The sequence below is a fragment of the Puma concolor genome, chromosome B4 (genome assembly GCF_028749965.1).
Source record: "Puma concolor isolate L17-30 chromosome B4, mPumCon1.1.hap2, whole genome shotgun sequence".
Taxonomy (NCBI): Eukaryota; Metazoa; Chordata; class Mammalia; order Carnivora; family Felidae; genus Puma; species Puma concolor.
The window spans coordinates 3,356,241-3,378,029 of NC_141673.1; the positions used below are offsets into that span (position 1 = coordinate 3,356,241).

General features: G+C 62.9%; 1 protein-coding gene across 5 annotated transcripts in view; it reads right to left on the reverse strand.

Moving 5' to 3' along the window:
• GRAMD4 (GRAM domain containing 4) overlaps positions 1-21,346 on the reverse strand; it is a 75,149-nt gene extending 53,803 nt beyond the window's left edge. Inside the window, exon 1 of one of the 5 annotated variants that reach the window (XM_086711975.1) lies at positions 21,122-21,346. In XM_086711975.1, the coding sequence (XP_086568101.1) occupies positions 21,122-21,150 (29 nt within the window). In that variant the 5' untranslated portion in view covers positions 21,151-21,346. Of the gene's footprint in view, positions 1-4,320; positions 4,457-8,595; positions 8,801-8,859; positions 9,015-11,164; positions 11,186-21,121 lie in introns of those variants that run through there. The other 4 variants (XM_086711978.1, XM_086711977.1, XM_086711980.1 and 1 more) reach the window with 4 other exon arrangements.
• Between the last annotated feature and the right edge of the window lie 443 nt (positions 21,347-21,789).

The following is a 21,789-nucleotide window of genomic DNA, read 5'->3' on the forward strand; positions in this document are numbered from 1 at the left end:
AGACCAGCAAACACGCAGCGGGTGGGCGTGGGAACAAGGAAGCAGGGGCCCCTACTCAGTGGGGGGCGCCCAGGGCAATTTTGCAACATCCACTATCCTTGCGGGAAAGTCTCCTAGTCATACTTGCAAAATGATGTAGAGGCAAGGTCATCTCGTTGCCACATCGTTTTTGTGACAGTGAAACGAGGCTGGATGCACCCTCAGGTCCACCCACGGGGGACAGCCACACAAGGGAGCCCCCACGGCCTGAGCAAGGAGGAGGACCCTTCAAATCCTGCGGGAGACCTCCCAGCCTGGGCTGACTGCTATCAGCCGTCCGCCATCCAGCACTGGAGTAAAGGGGGGAGGGGGGAAGGGAGAAGGGGGAGGGGGAAGGGAGAGGGGTGGAGAGGGTGGGGATGGTAGGAGGGAGGAGGGGAAAAAGGGACAGGGAAGAAGGGGAAAGGGGATAAGGAGGAGGGAAAAGGAGGAGGGGGAGGGGAGGAGGGGAAAGGAAGCGGAAGGGAGGGGGGAGTGGGGGAGGGGAGGGAGAGGGGAGGAAGGAGGAGGCACTGGAGACTCATCCTCAGCTTCAACCCCTTTTGGATCCTGAAGGTGTTGACTATTCCACAGCAAAGGACATTTTAAAATTGTTTTAAATAAAGGAAGGACTTTATTTTTTTTTTTTTTTAATTTTTTAAAAAAAAAAATTTTTTTTTTCAACGTTTATTTATTTTTGGGACAGAGAGAGACAGAGCATGAACGGGGGAGGGGCAGAGAGAGAGGGAGACACAGAATCGGAAACAGGCTCCAGGCTCCGAGCCATCAGCCCAGAGCCCGACGCGGGGCTCGAACTCACGGACCGCGAGATCGTGACCTGGCTGAAGTCGGACGCTTAACCGACTGCGCCACCCAGGCGCCCCAAAGGAAGGACTTTAAATAAAACAGAAAAAAACGGGAACAAGAACCTTCATTCACCACTTCAGGGAAATCTCTCCCAAAGCCAAACAAGCAGTTCTCGGAGCATGGCTCAGGAACCTCTTTTGGGGGGACCCATGAGGTCAAAAATAAGGCCACACCTGCTTTTCCACACTCGCCCTCAGGCGGCCCGCGGAGAGACAACATGGCAAAAGGGACACGTGACACATAACTTAAGCTGCCAGTGCCCCCACTGCTTTCCTTTTTGTGGAGTGGGGGGGGGGGGGGACACGGTGATTTTTTTTTTAATGAGAATAAGCTATTTACGTAAACACGGAATGGGTTTATAGTTGGCAGTTCCTGATAAATTAATACCTTTAGATTTCTTAGTTTTACTTTTTTTTTTCTTTTGAGAGAGAGAGAAGGCGTAGAGGCAGAGGGGAGAGAGAATCCAAGCAGGCTCCACACTCAGCACAGAGCCTGACTTGGGGCTCGATCCCACGACCCTGGGATCATGACCTGAACCGAAATCAAGAGTCGGACGCCCAGCTGACCGAGCGCCCCGCCCCCCCGGCGCCCCGCTCGTAGTTTCTCAGAAAGTCAAGAACAACAGAGACAACCCATGTATGTCGGGGCCTTGTGGTGACCTCGTAACCGAAGACTACAAAGGGTTCTGAGACCAGGGTCTGAGAGCCGCCAGCCTAGCCAGTGACCCTGGAGAAGGGGTCCAGGGGCGGGCTGGTCGGTCCACGGCTCCCCCTGACCCCAGTCCAGGCCTCGAGGGGTGGCAGCTGGGACCCAGTAGGGAGCTGTGTCCGCAGGCACGACCAGAGTGGGCCCCAGGGGTCGGGGAAGCAGCAGGCTCTGTGGCTGAAGGGCGTGTGACAGACGGGAGGCGGGGACGGGGGGACGGGGCCTGAGCGCCGTCTGCTCTGTGTCACCGCGCGGGCAAGAGTGGCACCCTCACCTTACAGGGAAGACTTGGCCCAGAGCCATGCAGCAAGGGAGGGGCAGCGCCCCCGTTCCCGGCCAGGCCAGCAGCTACACCTCGCCCCTTCTCTCCACCTCTGCCCTCCCCCTTGGGGTTCAGGCCAGAGGAGTTCCCACGCACATGTCCTCTTACCCACCCCATCTGCTCACAAACACCCTCCCTGCCTCTGGGTGCTGTGCGACTTTCAGGGGCCACAGACGCCTCCTGCTCCAGGAAGCCCTCCCCGAAGTCCTCATCCACAGGTGTCTCTCGGTCCAGGCACACGGGCCCTGGGACACCTGGGCTCACACACCTGAGTGAACGTGCACACGTACACCGCCTTGCACCCCTGCCTTGGGCACACCCACTCTGCCTCTGAAGCCCAGCACGCACGGCCTCTGTGGTTCTCGGCGCCCAGCAGCCCGTCTCCCGACCCCCCTCCACCCACAGACTGCAACTCAGCAGGCAAATCAGAGCCTTTTTGGTCCCAGGAGCACACAGGTGCTGCCTTCCTGGGGGAAGGAATCGAACGCAGGTAAAGCAGAAGGGACGGGTGGCCGGGAGGGAAACGAACAGGAAGGAGGGGAACCAGACATACCGGCCTGAGCGCACCAGGCCACCAGCTCCACGCTCCCCACCCGAGGACCCGGGCGGCAAAGGTGCCCCCGTGCAGAAACGAGGCTGCGGCAGACCCCGCCCTGCTGGGCGGACAAGGCAAGCCTGGGATGCTGCACGTGGGGGACACCTTCTGTCCCCCTTGACGGTGACCTGAGGTCCCGCCACTGAGAGACCAGGAGGAGGTGGCAGCATCTGGGGGACACCTGCGGGCGCCGTTCACAAGCTGGCGGGCGCCCTCCAGAGACCGCGGCATCACCCACCCTGAGAAACCAGACGTGGAACAGTCCATTTCACGGCCACTCGAGAAGAAATGATGCCAGCACCGCAGGGCCCGCCCGTCCGCAGGGCCCTTCCACAAACTGCTTCTGTAAACAGCGAACGTTCCCCGGTGCCTTGCAGGTTAAGATGGGCTTTGCGCTTGATCTACAGGGAGAAGGCAGCGCTGGGAACAAGAGGGGCCCGGGGTCCTCCTGCATCGCTCCCAAAGGGGGGCCCCTCCTGGGAAAAGGCTTCCAAGTCACTTTTCTGCAAAGGGCATTAAAACCTCAACCGTGCATTTGCTTCAGCTCCAACAAACGGGACAGGACCCGTCGGCCGCGTGGCCGTGACGCCAGATGGAGCTGATCTGAGGAAACGCTCTCGTCCCCTTCCACAGAGAACACGGGAGGTGGCGGTGGGGGGGGGAATCAATATCCGAAAGCACAACGATGAGGAAAACGGCTCAAAGTCTGAAAAGCCATCGCATCCCCAGGCTCCAGAATCAGTAACGCGACCACTAACACCCAGGCCCCCCCACCGGGTCCAGGGCGCTCCCGAGCACGAATGTCCAGCCCCCATCTGTGGACACGGCTTCCAAACGCCGACGTGTCCTGTGCGGGGGCTTCTCCCCAAATCTCGTGCCGTCCCAACCCCGGACCCCACATCTCGGTCGGCTTTGTCCCCACACTCCCTCTGTGACAGCCCCCTACCGGAGACCCCCCCTCCTGCCTGATGGCCCTGCCTCCTCGGGGCTCTGGGGGCAGCATAGCAGGCGCCGGAACCCTGGCCCACCCACCAGGCCCACCCTGTGGCGCTCACCTTCCCCCACTCGCCCCTGTGCCCCCCCCCCCCACCCTGCTTCTCTTCGGTTCCAGCACAGCTGATAAGGGCCTGCGCCCTGCAGCTCCCCTGTCCCACATCAGCTTCGCCTGCCCTCAGAGGAAGTCACAGATGCACCACTCCCTCACGTCCCCATCGGACCACAGGGGCTCCTACCCCAGGGGGGCCCCACCGCTCGGCCGACCAGACCCCAGCGACCCGGGCCTCCTCGGGCAGCCAGAATCCAGCACCTGCAAATCAGACCAGTAACCAGCATTTCATCTCTTGAGGTCGGTGGGGGGGGGGGGGGGGGAGTCACTTAAAGGGTCCCATCAGGATGCGGGCCAGAGGATGTCCGGCACCTTCCATGACTGGAATCCCGGGGCAGCAACAGCTAAGGAGCGAGAGGACCCCTCCGGCCCCTCCACGGCCACAGCCCTGGCCTCGGCTTACCGGAGCAGAAGACACCCCAACTTCTGGCTAGAATTCTCGCCGAAGTTCGACCCAGAAAAAGGGTCTACTGCCAAACCCTGAACCAGAAAAACGCAGCTGATCGGAACAGGCCGCCTTCGCACCTGAGAGGCAGCCCATGCGAGCAGAGAACAGGCAGAAACCCACATTCCACGCGAACTTGCCCTCAAACAGGAACCTGCACCGCACTGGTTTCCGTCCTCGTTACGACGCTGCGGGCAGGTCGCAGCAAACGCGAGAGACGCCACTCAGCAGAGCCCCTCAGGTCCAGGGGAGGCCCCGCTCACCGCATCACCTCGTCCCCACCCGCCGTGGGGCTCCCGCCACAGCCTGGCTCCGTGAAGGTCCTTCCGCCAGGACCCGTGCCGCCCGTGCCCACGTGGCACAGCCACAGGCCGCCCCGGTCCAGCTTCCGGCACCGAGCTCCGCGATCCCGACGGAGAGCCCCCGTCCCGACCAGGGTCCAAAGGTCTGGCGGTGGATTCCCAGGGGAGGGCAGGCCTCACCGAGAGCGGCAGGCTCCTCGGAGACCTGGCCGATCCGGACTGACGGGTTGGCACAGCCCAGGAGGGTGGTTTCCCATCCTGCCCGGGGACAGCAGCTGACACGATCCCGCAGCCTCGAGACCTCGGGGACAGTGGGAAAGGCTCAAGGGAGCAACGGAAGGCCGCCTGCTCGGGCCTGACCCCCAGGTCGCAAAAGGAAACAAGATCTGGTCAACTGGTTCACCGGGAAGAGAAGGGCCGTCGGCAGCCCCCACCTCACTCACCGCTCAGCCCGGCTCCACCCACACAGAAGGCGGTCAGAGTCCCTCTGCTGTGACACAGCTGACCCTACCGGAAAGGCCGGCCAGGGTCACTCATCCCCAGCACACTCACACCGACAGAAACTGAGAGCCCCGGGCTCGACCGGGCCATTTAACCGGTCAGACTCCCAGCCTGGGTCCCCGCTCCACGTCCCCCCAGACAGTTCAGGAAGAAGCGGGGGGGGGGGGGGGGGGGGGCGGGGAACCTGCAGGTACGTGACCCCTGACCTCCCCCCCGGAGGGCTGCACCTGCGCACAAGCATTCCACAGCCTCCACCAACTGCCTTTGGATAAAGTCCATCCACCTGCTGCACTGGGTCCGCATGCCAAGCAAGGAGAACACGGGGTGGCCGGGCCCTCTCTGCAGGACCGCAGGCTCATGCCGACCCACTGCGAGGCCCGGACCGGGCTCGGTCCTTTCCAGCTCCTTGGGAGAGCCCACCATGGGGACAGAGGGAGAAGGAGTGCCAGATGTAAGGACAGGAGAGCTGGAGGGGCCGGCTCGCCCGCTGGCTGTGGACACCAGCCACAGTCCCCACCTCCGTGCGGCTCGAGGCTTCTCCGTGCTCTCCAATCTCGGCCCCTCGAAAGGTGCAGGGGACCGTCGATGATTCCTGATGGCTTGAGGGGGGCAGCCGCCGGGGTGGTCTGGGCAGGGGTGTGGGTACGGGGGAGGTGGGGGTCAACTCAGGACAGGGCGGCCAACCCTGGCCAGGGGCTGAGCTGCCTGACGGGAGCCTGTTTTCGTCTCCAGGTCCTCCACGCGGGGACCCCACCACCTTCACGACCCTGGTGTCAGGGGCACAGCCAGCACCTACCCCGGGGCTATAAGACAAGGGTCCCAAGGGTAGGGCAACCCCTTGATAAAGGCAGGTTCACAGCCCAGGACACCGAGCTCGGAAGAGGCACCACTCTCCAAGGCAACCACGAGAAAACCCTGTCCTGAAGGCCAGTTCCCCCCACGTCACCTCCAGGGTTGTTTTGGAAACCCGAGGCATTGAGCCCAAAGGCAGGGTCTCCCCACTTGGTGCCCCTCTGCCCCCTCACTTCCCAGGAGCCTGCCAACAGCCTGGTCACGCCTCTCGGCTGCAGGGCAGGTTCTTCTGGGCCTGGTCTGCCGGCCACACGCAGGGAGGGGCTCACAACCCCCATCCCTCAATGCTTCGCCTCATGGGGGCCCCTTCCCGGCCCCAGGACACCCCCGGGGTCGCCGGAGCTCCGATCTTCCCCTTCACCGCAGGGTGGCCCCAGCCTCAGGGGCCCCTCTCCCATCCCAGGCCGTTCCCACACCTGAAACTTCTGGAAACACCTGCCGTCAGCGGGGCTCACCCCACCACCACGAGGCTCCTAACTCCCCCACCTCCCTCACCCCAGCTCTCCTCTGGCCACCTCTGGCCTCTCCCCTGTGCCCCACCCGTCCTGAGCACACCCTGTCCCTCACACCTGTGTGCTTTCATACCTGCCCCGGCCTCGAATGCTCCTCAGGCGTCGCCTCCCCAGCCCCCGCTCTGCCCAGACCACTTCTAGAGGGTCAGGGAGGAGAGATGCCCCCGGGCAGATGTCCGGCCCCACCGACACAAGACAGTGTGGTGCGGGCCCAAGAAAGGCCTCCCCCAGGAAACGGGCAACCCAGGAGCTGATCTCCCGCTGGGAGAACCTAGTTACTCGGGGCTTATCATCAAGGTCCGTCCCCGCTCCTGCTTTGCTGGCGAGCTCCAGGGCACCTCTCACGTTGGAAATAACTGAGCGAACAGACAAGGGGGTCCTGCGTGACTGCTGCGGGCGGCCCCAAGGGCCAGGATTCCTCCAGGTCTGTGAGCCTGGGGCCCCGAAAAGAGAAGAAGATCCGGCCCACAAGTCTCCCTTCCTAGAGGTCTCCCCCAGCCCCATACACGCTACCCCAGAAACTCAGCCCCACACCTGCCTCCCCAGCAAAGGGTGCTCCACGCGGCCCCCAAGCTGCCTTCTGCAAGCGGCAGGGGAGCCCCCCCATGAGAGGCGCTCAAGGAACATTCCCTAAATGGACAAGAGCGGCAAATTCCCCTCCTCATCCAACCTCACCCACCCCAGCACCTCACAGCCAGAAGGGCCTTCTGGCTTCAGCTGAGGTTTGAGCGGGGTTGGGGGGGAAGCTGGGCAGGAGGGAAGCCGGCCATGGCTCACCAGCCAGGATTCACGAGGATTCTGTAAACACTTCCGGAAGGTTACCTTTCACTGTTGGCAAGTGAAAGGCTCTGCAAACCACATAACCGTCAGCAAGGCTTGCAGGTTCCTTAAGGAGACACGCTATTTCCAAGCCTTTGAGACAACAGTGTAGATAAAATCAACTCCTATTATGTTTTTTGTTAAAATGGCTTCTTTTGAGAAAACCTACACGGAGAGATTTCTCATCTAGGTTATTCTGGTGCTCGAAAATAATCACGGAGTAGGGTTTCTCTCTCCTAATTACACAGAATTTAGGACAAAATATTCATGTAGGTGATTCTGAAATACTTTATAAATGGGTCATAACAGGCTCTTTTTATCCCCAGCATGTTTGGGACGCAGCAGGGCCAGCCTCTATGCGCAGGGGAACGGGCCACAGGCTGGTCCCCACAGACGGAAAGCACACGAGTCAGTGACGCTCAAGATGGAAATCCCGCTCCGAATTCGGGGCTCCTGCAGGTGTAACCGACGTGGTTCCCAATTGGAATGGTAAAAAGATCCCGGAGAGAACGTGAACCCGGTTGTGAATGACCGTGTTCGCTCTAAGCGAGGCCACGGCTGACCTTCCTTGCTACGACTCAGGGCCGGCAACTCACCCAGCAATCACACAATTAGGCAGCCAACTATTGAGAAAATACACTCTTGCCTAACTTAAAAGGAAGCTCATCTGTCAATTAAGTCTGCTGGCAGGAGGACGGGGAGGTGGCCTCACGCCCCAGGTCAAGGGTCCGGCGGGGGCGGGGGGGGGGGGGACTCAGGTGGGCAGGCGTCACCTCCTCAAGCACGCCGAAATGCCCTCAGCCAAGTGGTGGGGACTCTTGGATGAGGGATATGGTCCCTGCCCCCCCGTGGGGCCCGCACTTATGGGCAAGGTCCCAATGTGCCAATGACACCTGACAGTTCCTGTCCCTCTGTGGCCACGGCTAAATGTACAGTGCCGGGGGTGGGGGGGGCGGGGAGTAGGGACAGGACACAGACCTTTCTGGGGTGTGTAAGCTGGGACACCAGCAACGACTCTGGCAGCATAGGCCGCACTCAGATTTGGTGAGAGTTGGTAAACTCACAGTCCGCTTTCTGGCACAGCAGTAAGGTTAACGTGTTTTAGGTCTGGGATCAGAGCACGTAGGACAAAGAGGGATTCCACAGTCACACGCTGGGAAGAGGAAGGACACAGTGACCTGCCTCGGGGCCTGTCCGTTCTGGGGCCCCTGCCTTCTCCAGCTGCTTCTCAAACGAGACCCCGGATCCTCGGCTGTGCTGGGACAGACGCCATGGGCTCTCCCTGCCAACCTCTCAGGCCCATCCCTGCCCGGCCACGGCCTCTCTCCTGTGCGCCTGGCCCGCACTTGGTTCTAAGCCCTGGGTTTCTTCCCTCCTCTCCCCCTGCTAAGCCACACCCCACCCCCACCCCAGGCCCCTCAGGAGGAGCAGCCCGAAGACACCCACCGACCAGGCATACGGGCGGCAACCCCCCGCCTAGGCCACACACACACAGAACTACGGCGCCCCGGCCCCAGGAGCGCCACCTTCTCGGACGGGGGCCCCCCCACACCTCCAGCACCTCCTCGGCTCTCTGCCAGAAGGCAAGGGGTCCTGCAGCTCCAGGGGGACGCAGAGCAGACACAAAGGGCTGGACCCGGGGCTGCATGGGTCACGCTCCAGACTGTGCCCTTCCTGCCTCTGGGAGGAACCCAGAGGCCTGTTCAGGCCACCAAGGCTGATGCAGACGTGCCAAGGCCCTGGGTGACAGTGGCCTCTGTAATCACCCAGCCTCGCATCTCTCTAGCCGTGTGATCTTTCCTGAGCCACACCTCACCTCTCTGTGCCGGCCCCTCCAGCTCTCAAATGGGGCCATTAGCGAAGGAGACCACGGGTGTGAGACCTGGGCCCCCGCGGCAAGCTCCAGAGTCCCCGTTACCACCATCGGGCGGCATTTCTGTGCGAGCCTTCCTGCTCCAAGTGCCAGTCCTCCCGTTCTTTAGGGTTCCTGCCCCACCCCCAGCAAAGCTCCCGCCCCTCTCAGAAGCGGTGACACAGGCTCCAGGGGCAGGGACGGCCCAGATTAGCGAGGCCTCCCTGGCCCCGCCCCGCTCCACCCCCCAGGCCTCCGCTCCAGGTACCGCCCCCTGGGCTGGCTCAGCCTCCAGAGGGCAGAGCGAGACCGAGACCGAGCCAGACCCCAGACAGCACCCTCCAGCAGATCCCGCCCCGCTGGCTCCGAGTGAGACAGCAAGGGCAGGGCAGGGAGCATCATGGTCGGCCCCTGGCCTCCCAGCGCTCGCTGGCCAGGTGCGGCAGGCACCTGCAAAGATGGCCCGAGCCCGAGCCCCGCCTCAAGGAGCTCACGGTCCAGTGGGGGAGACCCACGTCCTCTGATGGAGGGTCAGGTGACAGGGAAGAATCTGACACCCCGGCTTTCCCGACAGGGTTGGGGAGGTCCGTGCAGAGCCGGGGGGCCCTCGGCACACACACACGTGAAGAGGGCAGGTCACCCCGAAAGCAGAGTTTAGGGTCCCCCTGGGGCCCGCAGTGGGTAACAAATAGACAACTTCAACCCTGTAAAACACCTAAATGGGCCCAAAAGGTGTGGCAGTTGGGACACAGCCAAGGGCACGGGTCCCGGGGGCAGCCACTTACCACGACCTTTCCAACCCCACTTACTCATCTGCAGAGTGGGGACCACGAGGCCACAGCCAGGTTTGTTGTGGGGGGTGTCACCCACCCACTCACCCTCTCCTGGGGTGCCCTGCCCCCCCACCAGACCAGCAGGACAGCATGCTGTCCACGCGTGGGCCACGTGAGGTGGGGACCCCGGCATCCAAGACTCCCTCCCCCCGGAGGCTCCGGGGCCTCCCCAGAGATGGCAGCAACTCTGCCAGAGGGTCAAGGACCCCGGGACCAGGGCTGCAGCTCCGGAAGGATTCCTCTGGAGCACCAGCGAGGCTGGAAAAACCTCCCCACTCATGGAGCACCTGCTGTGTGCCCAGCCCCCGCCCAGCATGTGGCCCACCTGCGGTCCCCGCCCTGGGTCAGCAGGAGCTCTGCTCTGGAGGAGAGGCGCAGTCACCAGCCCCACGCCTCCTAGCGAGGCCGTGACCCGGGCAGAGGAAAGGCTTTAGCACCAGCCAGGCCTGGGCCACGGCTAGGCTCTGCCCAGTCTGTCCCCTCCTCTCAGGACGAGCAAAGCCCAGCCTGTGCGACAGTGGTGCGGGGCTCGGGAGCCTGACGGAGGACCCCGGGGAGAGGAAGGCGCTGTTTCAAGAACTGCAGCCACCCACCTCCCCGCCACGGGAGCATCTGAAGAATGCCCACTCCCGGAACACGGCAGGTGGCGACGAGCTGTGGAAGATGAGGCGCGGGGCTTTTCAAAGCAGAGAAACTGGCTGGCGAGAGGCCACGTCTCCCCGTTTCCGGCCCAGCCCGCAGACAGAAGCATGAATCCCCTGCTTCCCAAGAACCAGGCGGGCCCGCCTCTCACAAACGCTAGCCGACCTCCACATCCAGGAGCCTCACCACGTCCCTTCTCGACACTGTGCCTTCCCAGCACCAGCGGGGAGATGCCCAGCGGCACCTTGTGCTCCCCCCGCCGTCAGACTCCCCCGCCATCATGCCAGGCAGTCGTGAGGCTTCCCGGGCCTCCCTCCCGGTCTGGCAGCGGCCGGGGGTTGCTGGGGCTGATCTCCCCGGGCACACCCCTGCGGTGGTGCCCATCTGCCGCCGACACCTGCCGGGCCCCTCCTGACCACCACGGACCCCTTGCCTCTAGGCTCTCCCAGCAGGGACACGGACGGCCCCTCCTGCCTTGCCTTCCCCTCCAGTCCTCACTACAATCCCGCCGGCGGCCAGCAGCTCCACCCAGCCTGGATGCCCAGGGCTTTCTGCTGGTTGAGTCACATCTCACTTCCTCTCCACCCAGCTCAGCAGCAGCGAAGTCACGTTATCCACAGCCTCCAGTGTTTGGCGGGCCGGGCCCTGCTCTGAGGACCAGGAAATCTCTCTCCTTCGCTTCTGCCTTCTGGTCCGGCACCTCTGGGTCCTTACCGCTACCCTCCTCCTCCACACCAGCTCGCACACCACCTCCGTCTCACACGCGCCTTGCACGCACACACTCAGATGCTTACGCTTGCTTAAACTTCCTCGTGGAATGCTCGCGACATGATTCACACTCCTCCCTGCATTCTCAAGCACGGGCTGTGGAACAGAGGCTCTCTCTTCGTTCTGACCCAGGATGCGCCCAGCGTGCCTGCTCTACGCTCCAGCAATATGACACCCTGGTCGCCCATCGGGCACACCGCCGGGGAAAGACACGCGTTGTCCTCCTGTCCAGCAGGGACTCCGACCTTCCTCTCTGGATGGAACGAGAAAGGGGCTGCAGCTCCCGGACACCCGACCTGGGTGCTGACGCCAGCAGAGGGCCCCCACGACACGCCCACAGGGGCCTGGAAGGGGCGCAGGGCTCAGCCTCAACCCGCCGGCACCAGGCGGCGATGCCCCTCGGGACAGCTGGGCACCCCCTCCACCCCGCCCCCACACGTGACCCTCACACTTCTGCTTCCTGGACGCGGGGTTTGTGAGATCATCCACGCACCTCGCTGCCACAGGGCACCCCCGTCGGGGTGTGAGTTTTGTGGGAACCCTGCAGGTGGCTGGTGAGCCTGGTGCTTCTAAGAGTGAGGCTCTGAGTCTTGTGATAATAAAGGTTTGGACCAGAGGCCGGGCCGGCATCACCCCCAGAGCAGAGCTGACTGTGCCTGTCACACGGGACCCAGCAGACCCACAAACGTCAACCCAGAAAGAAGCAGGGATGCAGGTGTGGCACAGCAAGGATCTGGGAGGGGGACCCCAGCGGGGGAGCCAGGCCAGCAGGAAGACACAGGCAGCAGGACCATGGCACGCCGGCCCCACATCAGGCCCCAGGAGCCTCACTCCCAGGAAGAGCCGCTCGGGCATAAGAGCACCCCCCCCCAGCCCCACAGAGCCCCCACTCAGTGAGCCCCTGGCCAGCTCCACCAGCCTCCTGAGATGCCCCCCAGGGGACCAGGGGAGACTGGAGCCCCCACACCACAGCAGGGAGACAGGAACTTTGAGAAGGCCCAGATGGGAGGCCCAGGCAGCTGGCCACACATCCCACAGCACCCCGACATGGCCCAGCCCCAGCAGATGGGGGCACGTGCCAGCTGGATCTCCAGGAGCCTTGCACGGAGCTGACCTTTGGTAAGCTGCCCCCACAGGCCCCCACCAGAGCGGGCCCAGGGGAGGGCAGAATGCTGGCTGGAGGCCTAGCCCGGCCTACAGCCCCTCGTCACTCCTCCTCGGCCTAAATCCTATGTCCCTCCAAATGGGCTCCTGTGGCCCCTTCTCACCCCGCCAGGGGTCCTCCTGACCCCCAGGCGGGGTGGGCTGCTGTCCCGCGGCCCCCACCTCGCTCGTCCCTCCCGCCACGTGCTCCTGGAGGCAGCGGCCTCGCTCCCCGGCACAGAGCAGGTCCTTCTCAGGCAGGTGAGAAGGCACGGACGGGGCACGCAGCACAGGCACCACGCTGTGGGCTGGGCAGGTGGCCGGAGCCCCCCCCAGGTCCCCGGCGGGAGCTCTCCCGAGAGCGAGAAAACAAGACTGGCTCCTCTGAGGCCCCCAACAGCCTGCGCGGGAAAGGGCACAGGGACGCTGCAGATGGTGTGGGGGCACGGCGCTCCCGCCCACCTGTGCGCCGCCCCAAGCGACAGTCACCCTCGCTGCCCTACTCACCGTGTCCTTCCCGCTGTCCTGCCCCGTTTTCTCTCGAGGACAGCCACCGTGCCAGCCTTCGTCCGAGCCTGCTCCACCGGCCGCTGCCCTCTTCGGAAACTCCCCCACCCAGGGCCGCGCTAGGGCCCACTGAGCGCTGGGAGCCGGGCGCCTGGCCCCACAGAGGGCGTGCAGGCACCCCGCTCCAGGGCACCACCCCCTGCCCAGCCCTCCTCCTCCTCCTCCTCCCGGGAGCCTTCCTCCCCGCCAAAGAGACCCGCACGCACGTGTGCAGACAGACCCTCCGTGGAAACGGAAGCCAACGCGGAGCCTCCCGTCTCTCGTTTCCAGAAAGGAAACTGCCCTCGGGGCCCTGCTGCTCAGGGGTGCTCTTGCGAGGGCCGCCCCTGCTCAGGTGTGAGTTCAGACGCGGGGAGGAGCCAGGCCCCACCGGGATCTCAGCCCAAGAGCTGCACGGGGTCCCCGGCAGCCTTCCTCCTCATGCTGCTGGAGCCAGACCTCTGGGCTGTGTGCACTGAGCCCCGCTTCCAGATTGCAAAGGGATGCCGAGTCTGTGTGCCCTGCACCCGCGGGGCGGGCTGACCAGGCGCAGCCGGAGGCCCCAGCTCCCCTCTCCCCACCTCCCTGCAGGCCACGGGCCTTCTTAGAGATGCGCCGCGCAGTGAGCCCCCTGCAGCCTGAGTTCTGACGGCACGCCAGCGGCCCCGCGGAGAAGCAGCCGGACGCGCAGGCCGCATCCAGGCCCACAGAGCTGCCTCCCACGGCCCGGGATAGCCATCCTGGTCCCGCTCTGCACGCCGACTGGAATGGGCCAATTAAGGAAATGGATGCAAAATGGGGGAGCCCGGTTCCCACCGCGGGATGGAAACGTCTTGATCAGCGAGGGGAGGAGGCCAGAAGGGCCCACGTGGTTACGAGGGGACTGTATCAGCAGGATGAGCTCACGTTTCACTTAACAGGGACACAGATGGTTACTCGCCGAAGTCGTTGGAGTCGTGGGCACATCCAGAGTTAGAGGACCTGAGTCTCCTGCTCTGTCATCTCCAGCGTGCGGACCAACGAATCCCACGGCAACAAGTGCACCAGCACCCGCCCCCCGCGCCCTACCCCCCTCTCCTGTGCATGGAACCCCGCTCCTTGGAGAACCCGCGGACCGCAGGGCTGGGGCGGGGCGGGTGTGCCAGAGAGGGAGGACGAGCTCACACCCCACCGGGTGGGGCTGAAGCTGGAGCAGGCTCCCCAACAAAGTACGAAACTCGAAACCTAAAATCAGGTCTGAGTCCCTGATGAACAAGGGACACCTGGGGGGGCTCCGTCGGAGGCGCATCCGACTCTTGATTTCAGCTCAGGTCATCATAATGATCTCACAGTTCGTGAGCTCGAGCCCCGCATGGGGCAACAGTCTGGCGCCTGCTTGGGATTCTGTCTCTCCTCTCTCTGTCTCTCTCTCTCTCCAAATAAATAAAAAATTTTTTAAATGTTTTTTAATTAAAAAAAAAAAAGACTGAATAAATTAGTGAATGGGGTTTGGAGACAAGTCTCCCCCAGCAGAGGATTCCAAACACAGTACGCAGATACCGGGCCCTGGAGCAGCTGGGGCTGAACCCCTCCCTCCAAGTGGGCCACACACACGGGCTCCCCCCAAGAGGGCAGCGTGGACAGGGGTGGGGGTGGGGGAGCCTCAGTCAGGTGACCGAGGCGGACACCTCGGGGATCAGTCAGGCCGACGGCAGGCGCCCTGATGGGGCAGGACGAGGAGGGCCCTTCACCTGTGGGCTTCCTCCCAAACTGGGACCCCAGTCCAAAACACCCAAATTCCAACTGTCTAAACACATTCCAATGTAGAGGGATCCTACAGTATTCCTAGTATTTCTCAAGGCTTCAGGATCATCAAAAACAAGAAAAATTGAGAAACCCTCCCAGCCTGGACGGGCCTCAAGAGACAGGAAAACAAATTTACACAATATCCTGGATGGGATCCTGGGACAGAAAAAAGATTTGGGGTAAAAACTAAGGCTGAGTAAACTGCGGACTTTAGTTAACAATGTGTCAACATTGGTTCATTAATTCTAACAACGTTTTCACACCAACTAACGTTAACAACAAGAGAAACCGTAGACAGGACTATGTGGAAATCTCTGCGTTATCTCCGCAATTCTTCTGTGTACCTAAAACTACCTTTCAAAACACAGTCCATTAAAACCACCACCACCAACATGCCGCCCAGGGCGGGATGGGTCACTCGGTGTCACTCGGCAGGGCACCCCGACACCCGCAGCCAGACCAGGCCCTGCCCTTGAGACGCTCCAGAGGACACGAGCAGTGAAGTTTCAAAGCCAAGTGACCCTACCATAATCATCAAGGAGAAGAAACGGTGGGGATGTCAGGGAGAGAGCCTCATGGACCCACGGCCACACAACCCCCCACCTGTAAGCATTCACTCCCAGACGCCGTCCCCAGAGAATGATGGAAGGCAGGGCCCCTGTCCTCCCGGCAGCTCAGGAGGCAGGTGGGTAAACAGGCAAGCACACGCAGGGTGACTAGCACGGGGGCCCATGAGGTCCTAACCCCGCGGGAAGGGGAAAGCCAGGAAGGCTTCCTGGAGGAGGCAGGGATGCTACTGGCTCAAGGTCCCGGTGCACAGTGGGTAAGCTCGAAGCGTTCTCAGACAGCCATAGCAACCAGGGGGGTGGCTGTGAGCTCAGACCCCTGGTGCCTGGTGAGGCGAGCTGAGCCCCCTGAGGTTCTGAGAAGGGGGGTCGGGGGCCGCTCGGGGCCACGCTTCAGAAGAGTGATCCACAGCTACATGATGCCACGCAGACGGAAACGCAGCGTACTAAGATGAGCAGACCCGCGGTGGGGGCCGGGGGTGAGCAGTGACTAGCTGCTAAGGGACCCGGGAGGATTCCCGGGTGACAGAAACGCTCGGAAATTTGACTTGTGGTGGTGGTTGTGCAATGTTGTGAACATGCAAAACCTCGGTGAATCGCGCACCTGTAAGATATGCAAATTGCACCTCAGTAAAGACATTTCAAAAACAGACGCCTCTCTGCCTGCCCAGCCCCGCCTCCCCCAGCCAGGCTCCCAGGACTGAAGCTCCTTGTGCGTGGAGCCCCCTCAGCCCCCCAGGACCGAGCGAGGCGCCCAAGCCCGGGGCTCACCGTGGGGAGCGTATCCATCCACCCACTCGTTTCTCCAAGCTCACAGACCCAACAGGAGGAGGGAAGAACAGAGTCAGGAGGGATGCAGTGAGGCCTGCTAAGTGATCAGAGGCCTCTCTGGCCAGGGGAAGGGAGCAGGGATGTGTCAGACGCAGGGCTCAGCCACCCTGGAGCAGCCCTGCAGGCAGCATGGGCAGAAGGGGGCCGAGAGGGCGGGTGGGTCAGAATGGGGGCTGCATGCCTCTCGGTCCCAGGGCGGGTGCAGAAGTGCCCCCCACCTGCACGCCATACTGGTAGGACCAGGGAGGGACTCCTGCCTCCTCAAGCCACGTGCTCACCCCAGACAGCCCCAAGCCCCTGCCCACAGGGGGACGGGCTAGAAGCAGGGCCCCTTCCACGAATCAAGGGGAACCCGACCCCGAGAGAGGGTGAGCTGTTCCCCCCACAACCGCCGGGACCCTGGACGGTGCCCAACACATCTGGTTTCTGTCACCCACAGCTCAACCGGAGTTTGGGGGCATACAGGAGTTCTGGGTACGCCTGCCCTTCCCTGCCCCTCATCCCGAAGGAGCAGGAACCGAGCACAGTGCTTTACAGTTTCTGAGCACGCCCCACTTGAGAGAGAGGCGATACGGCTCCCATCCCGTGTCACGTACCTTTCCCCCCAGATCCGGTCTGAGTGCTGCACAACACGGCCACTCAACACCAGCCAGTGCCGGAGATGGGGAGCACCTGCCCACCCCCACCGCTCCCCCCTCCTCCGTGGAGAAGCTGGCCGGGCCTTCCTGCGTGCTCTCAAACCCCCCACCCCCGGCTTCTACATTCTACACCAACACCCTCGTTTACAGGTGACCTAGCTGAGGCCCAGGGAGGTTAGGCACCTTGCTTGAGAACACACAACGGCAGGATCACAACTTTTCTCTACCAAACCCCCCTGCTGTAGGTTAGGAACAGAGACCACCGGTTCAAACGTGGCTCTGCCACTCACCAGCTCGTGGGCTGCACCTCAGAGAGGCTGTGACAAAGGTCAATCATATAAAGCGCCCAGAAGACTGTCAGGCCTGGGGTTGGGGACGCTCTTGCTATTGGCACGTGTCTGAGAGCAGAGATTTCCTACCCTGATCCTAAACGTGTTGCTCACATGTCTCTCACGAACCCCCAGAAAGAGCACGGCCTTAGGGGCCAAACAGCTCAAACTCCCATCCGCCCTCCGCTACCTAGCTAAATGGGGTCTCAGGCCAGCCCCACCGCCTCTCCATGCCTTAGTTTCTCTCAAGGCACAACGTGGCGAGAACACCTGGGCCAAGGTCTGGCACAACGGAGTGATTTCTAGGACTATTACTAACGGTTTTTGGTTTTTGTTTTTGTCATAGGCCAGTGCTTCCTGTCTTCTAGCTTTACCACAGGGGACTTTGATCACAGGGCTTAAACATAATCACAACCCAGTTACAACTCAAACGCCCAGCAATCTCAACAATAGCCCTCAGATGGCGACTGTCATTAGAGGAGAATTATGGGCCCAAAGTCTCCACCCACCCCTCCCCGCAGGCCACACGCAGACACTAAAGGCCAAAAGAACATGGTTTTCTCTAATTAGGGAAACCCTCATTTTCTTCCCCCACCTCTGTTTGTAACAGAAGTCAGAGCAACCTGCCTTTGAGTTCTCAAGTTAACCGATTACATTTCTTCCTCGGCAGCCGGCTCCGAACCCGGGGCTGGGCTAGGCTGGGCCTTAAACAAACCAGCCGCTAAACGACCACCACCTGGGGCGCCTGGGTGGCTCAGTCGGTTAATCGTCCACTTTGGCTCAGGTCATGATCTTGCGGTTTGTGAGTTTGAGCCCCGCGCCGGTCTCTGTGCTGACGGCTCGGAGCCTGGAGCTGCTTCGGATTCCGTGTCTCCCTCTCTCTGCCCACCCCCCTCAAAAAATAAATAAACATTAAGAAAAAAAAAAATTAAACGACCATCACCTTCAGGGACCCAGGCCTCCTCCCACGTCCACCAGCCACACCTAACTGTTGAGGACTTGGACTCTTACCCTCTCTACGTGGGGTATCTGCTAGATTCTGCCCCGGATGGAGACCCAGTGAGAGTCCCCACTGCTATGCCACCGAAAAGCCAAGGAGAAAAGATCTGAACCCGCTGCAGTCCCAAAGACCCTGCAAACAGGCTTTCAGCTCCCCACCCCAAAGGCCTTCCCTCAAGCGCCATGTGAGTGGACAAATCCTCATCGAGCGGCTTCCCACCGACACCCCTGTCTGTGCTGAGCAAACAGAAGCTGCTTCCCCAGCAAGTACATCTGTATTCCTCCCACTACTCACTTCCACGGCCCACGTCTCATCTCCCCCGATTCATTTCCAAATTCTTCAGGCACGGGGACGCTCCACCACATCCCCCGATGCCGTCAGAGCTCCCCCAGGGCAGCAAGCGCACACAAAAATGGTCTCCTGTCCTCCTGACAACATGTAGCAGCCGCCCGCAAGGGGAGGAGGCAGAAACTCAGAGAAGGAGTAACCGGGCCACTCTGCCCTAACAGGTGCTCCCGGAACACTCAGGTCCCCAGCACGGCCACTAGGCAGGAGCCCCCGCCTCCTGACACGAAGAGGGCCAAATACCAGAGGTGAGGGGCCAGGCGCCCACGTGAGGGGAAGGCATACGGCTGGAGGCATACGGCTCCAGGATGGAAACCCCATGCCCGCACACAGCTGGTGCAGGTCGAGCTTCCAGAGGGAAACACCCAGACCAGAATCTGTAGAGAGCTGGAAGAGAGGTCCACCGGGGCCCACGAGGTGACGGGGTCCCCGTGGCACAACACTCACAGGGGTCACACCGTGGACACATCAAGGGAGCCCTCTGTTCTCCGATTACACGGATCCCGTCAAGACCGGCCTGGGTTTGGTGCTGGCGTCTGTCACATCTGTAACGTCGCCGTTACCGAGAAGATGGGCTGCAGGCTCGAGCCTCCCCTGGCAACGGGGCTCGCTGGGATCTGAGAGCACTTTGTCTCATTGTGCCTGAGCTAGTATTCTATTCTGTTCTGTTGGACAGCAAAAATGGTGATTCAGGAAAAACGGGCCTGATTCTCTTCCTCGGTTCTAGTTGGTGAAGGTGAGGCCTAGGGAGGGCAGGGAAAGCGGAGGTCACACGGAGCTGGCAACCGCCGGTCTCCTGACACCCACTCCTGGCTGGACTTGACCGATAAGAGGCGGGCGAGGAGGGGGGCCTTGCAGTCCTCCAGTCTCGAGAGAGACCACCTGGTTCTTCCTCCCTGAGGGGTTCCCCGCCCGCCTCTGTAGAAGACACAGAGTAACTGGGCTGCCCAGGGCCACAGCAAACTGACCACGACTTTGAAACTTTCCCCAATCAGTTTCCAGGAAATGCCTTTCCCGAGTGCAAGCAGACAGACGTTCCCAAGGACAGACCCTGCTCGTCCCCAGGCCGCACCACTGGGACAGCCACACCCTACCAGCCAGGGCAGCTGAGAGGGAAGAAGGGCCGAGGAGGTGGGGGCCCCCGTCCTAAGGCCCTGAAGACCCCTACCTCTCCCATCCCTGGGAACAGGCTGGCCTCCCCTGCCCCCGCCAGGAGTCCAGCACCGTCCAGGCTGTGGAGGTTCAAGGCCCCTGCCCAATGGCCACAAAGTACTACAGAAGGATCAACACCACGGCCACGGCAGGGAGAAGGCCAGCCAGGCCAGGCCCCCTCCCTAGACCTGGCAGGCGGCTTTCCAGGTGTGCAGCAGGAAGGAGGACCAGGTTTACCTAGCTCCCGGATCTGAGGTGTCCCAGGTGACAGCCGTGGGATGTGCTTCCACCCAGCACGAGGCAGGGCCAACAGCTCGAACACACTCACCCAGCCGGACAGTGTGTCCTCGAACGGGTCCGGGAGACAAGTGGGACACTCAGAGAAGCTGTGGTTGCTTGGGGGCAGAGGGCACTGCCAGCCTCACCCGGGTGTCCTGATCTCTGCCCTGGGTGTGCCTGGCCAGTGAGAGGCCTGCATCACCTCATCTAATCCTCTTACCAGCCCCCCTCTCCCTTTACTGGGGGGGGGGGGGGGGAAACTGAGGCACAGGGAGGCTCAAAGCCTTCTTGCCCAAGGTCATGGAGCAGGTGCACCATGGAAAGACTCCCAAGTCCTCTGTTAACTACCATGTAGCCCTGTCCCTTTCCATCCCGCCAGGCCCAGACTTAAAACAACCTCCAGAGCTGGGCCACTATGGGGGATGAGACTCAGCAAGCCTCAAATTTTGCGTGTGGGAGAGGCTCAGAACTCTGTATTTCCTCCCCAACCTGCACAAGGAAGGCAAGAAGAGAACCCCATCCCGCAAAAGATCTCCCCAGAGCTGAATTTTCCCTGCCTCTGGAAATTTGGGGCTGGCAGCAGGCCCTAGATGAACATGGCTTGGGGGGGGGGGGGGTTCCACTGAGGTCTCCAAGCCTGTGGGGCCTGCTGCTCCTCCCACCACAGATCCACTGTCAGGGGCAGGTGCGCCGGCCCGCCCGTCTCTGGCTCTCCTTCCTCCCCAGTTGTAGGCCTGGACAGGGGTGCTGGCCCAGTTCTGAGCGGTGGGGACCCCAGGCTGGGGGCCGCCACACTACACTCCACCTCCTGGCCTGCAGGCGGCCCTGGGTCCCAGCAGAGCCCCACTAGCTAGAAGTCACAAACAAAGGGAGAGTAAACAGGGCAGAAAGAGGGGCGTAGGGAGGGGACGAGTGGCCACAACTTTTTGGTGGGGTCGTTTCTGGGGTCGCACGGACCGCCGGGGTCGAGGGCTCCCACCTCCTCCCCTGTGCGCCCAGGGAGTGGGTCGGAGGACGACCTCCCTGTCCCCACTTGGCTTCAGCGACCCCCGACCCAGCGACCAGCAGCACCCCAGCCCGGGCCCCGCGCCCCCTAGACGTCCTCCTCTCCCAGGCCGGCCGGGAGCCGCGGGGCGCGCGCAGGGGGCGGGGGGGGGGGGTGGCCGTGACGCGCGCTCCGGAGCCGCGCGGGACCTGGGGGCGTGTGAGCGGGGCGCGCCCGCTCGGGGCCCTTCCCGCAGGGGCGCCGGCCCCGGGCGCGGGGATGAGCGTGGCCGAGCGGGCCGGGTCGTGTCTCGGCCGGCCGGTGCCCGGAGCGTGTCTGTGTGTCCGCGAGGTCCGTGTGGGCGTCCGCGCGCGCGCCGCTTACCCTGCGCGGAGATCGGGGCCAACTCTCATTCACCCGCTGCGCGGCGCCCCCCTCGCCAGCCGCCCGGCCGCGCTGCACCTGCCGCCCGCCCGGGAGCCCAGCGGCGCCGGGGAGCCCGGAGGAGGCGGCCCCGCGGGTCCCGGCCACGAGCGCGGAGGCGGCGGCGGCAGCGGCGGCGGCGGCGGCGGCGGCGCCAGGTCGCGCGCTCGCGTCCCGCTGCGCGGAGTCTGCGCGCCCCCGGCCTGGCCTGCGCAGCCGCCGCCCCGCCCCGCGCCCCGCCCCGTACGCCGCCCCGCCCCGCGCCCGGCCCCGCCCAGCGCGCTTCCCCGCCCCACCCGGCGCGGCCCGCTCCGGGGCCCACGGGGATGCGCCTGTCCCGGGGGGTCCGCGCGCGCGCGCGCGCGAACTCGATCACGCGGCGCCACCTTTGTTTGGGTGGCCCACGTGCGCGCCCGCCACCTGCGCCCGCGCGCACGCGCAGCGGCTCTTCCGTACCGAGGCCCGCCAATCTCGGCCGCGGCCACGCGCTCCCGCACTTCCGTCACGGCGGAAGCCTCGGGTACAGCCACGCACGGGCACGCACGCTGCTGTCACCTGCCCGAGGCCCGCGCGCGGGACAGCCAGGGGATTCGCGGGGCCCGCCGGTGGTTCTGAGATGGTGACTGCTG